This window comes from Nansenia antarctica, assembly GCF_963989245.1.
Source record: "Nansenia antarctica genome assembly, chromosome: 20".
NCBI classification, from domain to species: Eukaryota; Metazoa; Chordata; class Actinopteri; order Argentiniformes; family Microstomatidae; genus Nansenia; species Nansenia antarctica.
The window spans coordinates 7,101,750-7,107,742 of NC_137693.1; the positions used below are offsets into that span (position 1 = coordinate 7,101,750).

General features: G+C 45.8%; 1 protein-coding gene across 1 annotated transcript in view; it reads right to left on the bottom strand.

Annotated features, from left to right (window-relative positions):
• Positions 1-4,106: 4,106 nt before the first annotated feature.
• LOC308174645 (stromal interaction molecule 1-like) overlaps positions 4,107-5,993 on the bottom strand; it is a 28,965-nt gene continuing 27,078 nt past the window's right edge. Inside the window, exons 13-14 of the mRNA XM_080549748.1 lie at positions 5,877-5,940; positions 4,107-4,801 (exon numbers count right to left, since the gene is read on the bottom strand). Of these exons, the coding sequence (XP_080405874.1) occupies positions 4,348-4,801; positions 5,877-5,940 (518 nt within the window). The 3' untranslated portion in view covers positions 4,107-4,347. The remainder of the gene's footprint in view (positions 4,802-5,876; positions 5,941-5,993) is intronic.

Below are 5,993 nucleotides of genomic sequence, written 5' to 3' on the forward strand. Positions count from 1 at the left end.
CAATGCATTATTAAACTACTCTCTAATCATACTAAGCTCTGATTGAATAGGGCCCCATAAGGGTGGGTTCGAGCAGACTAGTGTGCTGATATGTGCCAAGACCTTCTCAGAGGAAGTTGTGCCAGAGGGCACTTTCATTACCGCTTTTCATTAGTGTTGCTCCATCAAACCCATCCATACTGTAGAGCGGACCTGGAGGATTCCATTCCTGTCCTTATCGCATGCTATGTTCTTGTTTTTCTTGTATATATTTCCCAACCCGTTTACAGTTTAATCATTTAGCAGACACTTTTATCGAACGCGACGTTCCCAGGTGGAATTTGAACTTATGACCTTCTGGGCCCAGTTGTTTGTCACAACGTTTAATCTGGATCAGAATGATCCCGATTCTTTTTTGCTATCCAGGATCAGATCGAGCTGGTTGATTTCCCCTATAAGACATCATAATCAGCCAGCTCGATCTGATCCTGGATAGCAAAAAAAGAATCGGGATCATTCTGATCCAGATTAAACGTTTCGACCAACTGGGCCCTGATCACCAGTCCAACTCCCTAGCCCCTAGCCCCTAGCCCCTAGCCCCTAGCCCCTAGGCCGGACACCACTCCACCCCTCTCATAGCATGGGTTCTCATACCAACCCCAACCTGGCCACTGGTTTAAATGCTGGGGAACCACTAGGGTTAACCCTAACCCTAACCCTCTCCTGACCCACCATTTAACCACTGACACACAGGCCCTAGTCCCTTAGGGCAGAGGTGTTAGTTCTATTTTCCTCTGTGACCACCACACCCACACATCGCACCGGAGGAGGCTATAGTAGAGGTACAAACTGGTATAAACAGTTTCATACCACTTCTCGTTCTGTTCCATACATTACAATGAGCCCGTCCTCCGATTTCTGCCTCCACCAGCCTCTGCTGACCCACATTAAGCGCTGTTGCTGTTGATGCTCTGAAACAAACGGTATCTTTACAGATCATGTCTCCCAGTGAACAGTACATGAGGAAAAACAAGAGTGAAGTCACATGCACTGCTCCCTATCCTGGGGGGATAGGATGGAGTTAGAGTTAGAGCATGACATCTCTGGCAGGATTCCAAGACGCTCGAATGGGGCCTCCTTCCCTTAACCGTGACCTTCTGTAGTACATTGTAGGTTTTATTCAAGGCTATAGATCCTAATTGATCAAGTCCTTTCAGATGAGGAGTCATGAGATGAAGAGTATGAGAGGAGACTATCGAGGAGGGGAAGCTAGAGGAGGAGGAAGCCCTGAGGGGTCCTTTAGAAGCCCTTGAGTGCCACGTACAGCACGTGTCTGCATTATAAAAAAAAACTTCCCATGACCTTGTGATACATTTCTTTAGTATCATCTCTTCCTTATATGGGGATGTGGTGGTGAAGGGCAGAGACAGAGAAAATGTTGTCTTCCTGTCTTAGCCCCTCCCCTCCCCTCCAGTGATTTCCTGTGTGCTGTTGTGCGGAGGAGTCAGATGAAGATTCCCCCTAGATGAACCTGAGGTCAGTTTTGCACTCAACCCCCCAATGGCCCCTGGTCACACAAATAACCCTGTACATGCAAGAAGAATTACAGTCATACAACACTGCCAATGTTACTGAATCTCTTACTTATGAAAGTTATGATTTATAAGGATATTAGACTTAGAGGATTCTGAGGTCGTATATATTGTTCAACACTTTCCAACAGTTGGTTAGCAGGTACACACCCTTGTCTTGTTGGTCACTACCGATTGGGTGAAGCTCCCAGTGGATTGAGCATGATCAAACCTGATTGGATGACGCACAACTCAAACATGGATTCAGATAAAACTATAATTTGTTGGAGCAATGGGCATGCCAAAAGATAGGGTGGTTTAGTTCTCAATCTATTATCAGTAAGCCAATATAGGCATTAATAGGTAGGACTACTATAGGCTAGGACCAATATGAATGGTATATTGGTCTTAGAATGTAGGCTACTGGCTGCTGAATGTAGGCTACAGAATGTCAGCGCTACACAGGTGTCTTCAACACTCATCTACTGCCCTCTGGTGGTGAGACTCCCAAATGTTCCCACTTCACAGACGCTCATTCATAGCCAAATAAAGCTCTTCATATTGTATTAATGCCTGGGTGAGCTTGATTCATTTGCATTTTTACTTTTTTGGCATTTACCAGACACCCTTATCCAAAGCGACGCAGTAAGAAGTAAGTGAATCTACTATCCATGAGTCATAGCAAGAAAAAGTGAACTATGCTCGGGCCAGGGGCCATTGGCAGTCATAATGCTAGAAGAAGAAGAATTACGATTTTAAAATAATTATTATTATTATTGTTCATTATTTGATTCATGTCATAAAACCTGTCCTTATGACTGAGCATCCACTAGGGGGTTTCCTTGCACATGCTCTGATGTCATGTAATAATTTAATAATTTTGCCATTTAGCAGACGCTTTTATCCAAAGCGACTTACAATTACGAATTACAGGGACATTCCCCCTGGAGTAACTGAGGGCTAAGTGCCTTACCCAAGGGCACACTAGTAGTGGTGTGGCTTCAGGCGGGATTTGAACTCACAACCTTCCGATCACAAGTCCAACTCACTATCCACTAGACCACCACTACCCCTCTGATGTCATGTCAGGTCTAAATGAGACCACTTGTGTCTCTGCTACACACTGTACTCTTATGAGAAGAACGTCCTTGGGGCAGTGTCAGGGTTAGCAAAGCATTTGTTTTCCCTGTGAAGGATCACAGTATTAATACAGGGCTGCCATGTAAGTCACAGGACTTCAGAACCAACACACAAAAGAGTTTTTATATGTGAACTACTAGTCACAAGAAGGAAATGCTATCTCTGTCGTTATGGTGACACAGCCCAGAGGTACAGACAAGATATTAAACAGTTGATATTGATGTTATCTGTCGTTATGACGATGACATAACGTTATGGCGTTTCGACGACTCAGCTAGGTGGAAGGAGGTAAGACAGGATATTCAGGATATTGACTGTGAGTGTGAACCTGACGTGTGACATGCACAGACCTTAAACCATTTTCGAGTTGCGTTACAAAAGGCAAACAAACTGCCTTGATAGTGAGAATGAACTAATTAAAAGAACAAACACTTTTGTTTAAACAGACTGGTTTACTTTTGTAGATAGAATCAGCATATCCAGCCTCCAAAACACTGCTGGGAGGGAAAGCAACGACACACAGAGTAAGACAATTTGTGCCACACACACACAGAGACACACTCACACACGGATGCACACTTACACACTCACACCTTTGTCTTCCATATGAACATTAGACTCATGCCCTAACACACACACACACACACACACACACGCACACGCACACGCACACGCACACGCACACGCACACACACACACACACACACACACACACTAACCCTAGAAACACACTATATGGGGGGGATAATATCAAACCCACTGAGTGAAATAGATCCTTACATAGACGTAGTGTGTGTGTGTGTGTGTGTGTGTGTGTGTGTGTGTGTGTGTGTGTGTGAGTGGTTGCATTCAGAGTGAATAAAGGTCTATGATACAAACCAGTATCATTTCTATGTTTCATCTGCAGGTGTAAATAAACCAGGTAAAATCAGTTACAGTATATACATTATTTGGAAGATTTTTTTTGGGTTCAAGATATAGGCTACCATTAGTCCAACCCTTACCCAGCCCACATTAAATAATCATCAATAAATTCCATAAATATCTAATATATATTGAATCTATATATATTTAAATTATCTGATCCCACAGCAACCATGAAACAGTACCATGTACAGAAGAAATAAAATGTACTGTAGAAAAAAATAAAGAAACTCTTAAACCTTCTTAAACTCAACATGTGTGCCAGCCAATTTGGCATGATTGTAAACAACTTAGAAAATGTAGAAATGTAAAAAAATGCTTAACAAGTGCTTTCTAAACACTAGACACCACTTTACTGTATTTATCGTTGTGAATTGCTGCAGTGACATTTGAAGCTTTTTTTTCAGTTCAGTTATGTGGAGCTACAGCATCACATTCTGTAGAAAAAGAAAGAAAAAGCTTTATCAGAAAGGGGAAGAACGGTCTGTCTGGTTGAACTTGAGCTATGTCCAGGGAGACACCCATTGTCTTACGTCAGGTATTTGCGCGCTGATCAGACAGATCATTGTGGTGGACGGAGTTGTGGTATCTGTCATAAGACAATGGGGAGACAGACACCTCCTTCAAAGCCGACAGATGAAGCGGGAAGCTTGGCAGAGAGAATAGGGTCCGTGCTGTTGAACTACAGTACCATACGCTGCTCGTCTCTTCTTTTTTAGTCCCTAAAACGCAGCTATAGAAAGCTCTTCTTCTTCTTGAAGATCCTGAAGGTGTGTTTCTTCCGTCCGCTGGTCGAGTCGGTGTCCTCTCCCGTAGAGCAGCCGTCTTCCTCTAGGGAGCTCTTCTTGGCTGACAGGTGGGGGGTCCGGTGGTGTGTGCCCCCCGCACCTGACCCCGAAGAGCTTGTGGTGCTAGGGTCGAAAGAGGAGGGGGACAGGGATTGGGTCGAGTAAGAGGGGGTGAGGCCGGGACTTCCGCGGAGCTCCCCGAGGCTGGAGCTCTTCTCCAGGCCGCTTGACATCATTAAGGGGCCGTCGTACGCGGTGACACGTGGCCTGCCCCCGTTGGAGCTGGGGCCGTGCTGGGGGAGGGGCTTAGATGGGAGGAAAGCCTTGGAGCCGTACACCCGCTGGGTTTCGCTCTGGGACAGAGGGATGGAGGTTTCTGAGTCCGACCGGTTCAGATCCCTAAGGGGGGGAGAGAGAGAGAGAGAGAGAGAGAGAGAGAGAGAGAGAGAGAGAGAGAGAGAGAGAGAGAGAGAGAGAGAGGGAGGGAGGGAGGGAGGGAGGGGGAGAGAGAGTGAAAGTTCAAGTAACAATATCACTTGGATATGGGCAGCTGGACAAGTCACAATATTCAGGTTATCACTAAAACATACATGGTAAAGATGTTTTCTTTATGAAACAAATATTTGATTCAAATCCTTTCAGGATCTTCTCAGTTAGCCTCTATCTTTGCAGTTAGCCTGGACGTAAAAGGAGGGAAGGGCAGAGAGGGTTGAGAAAAGTAGGTGGGGAGTGGGTGGAAAATAACAGACTGAGATTCTATCAGAGAAAAGAGATTACAGAAAAGAACTACAGAAGTAAGAAGTACAGCAAAAGAAGCAGAAAATAGGATTTACAACACCATGGGCCGGTTTCACAGACAAGGCTTAAGCCTAATCCTGGACTAAAAAGCATCTTCAATGGAGATTTTACATTGAAAGTGTGATTTAGTCCAGGACTAGGCTTAAGCCTTGTCTGTGAAACCGGCCCATGTGTCACCGTGCACATGCAGAGTGTGTATGTGTCTGTAGGACTGTATCCAGGGGTCACGTATGTTTGAGTCTATGTATGGATGTATGCCTCTATGTGTTTAGGTGTGCTGATTATGTCTAGTATCAGTGTGTGCTTGCAGAGGAAGAGGTACCCGAAGCTGCCGGAGCGAGAGCGTTGTGTCTTGGCTGTAGCGCCCCCTGTGGGAGGGAGGCCAGACACCGTCTCCAGAGAGTGGAAATTGGAGGAGGAGCGGAAAAAAAGAGGGTTGATACGAGTGCCTTCAGTGGAAAAGGAGGAGGAAGGGGGAGACAACGAGAAAGAAGGGGGGGAGGTCGGGGAGATGGAAGGATGGGAGAGGGAGGAGGAAAGAGTGGGCATAGGCAGAAACTCCAGCTGGCCAATGGAATGGCTGCGAGACTGGCGTGCGTGTGGACGAGGAGGCCGGGACGAATACAGGCTGCACCCCTCGCTCTGCGACGACCCTACACCCCGCCCCTCTACCAACCTCTGAGAGCCCAGAGTCAATGTGGGATCACCTGGACGCTTTCGCAGGGCCATCAGACTTGGAGCTAAGAGAAGGAGAGGAACACAGTAATGTTAATTACTGGAAAATATACTATAA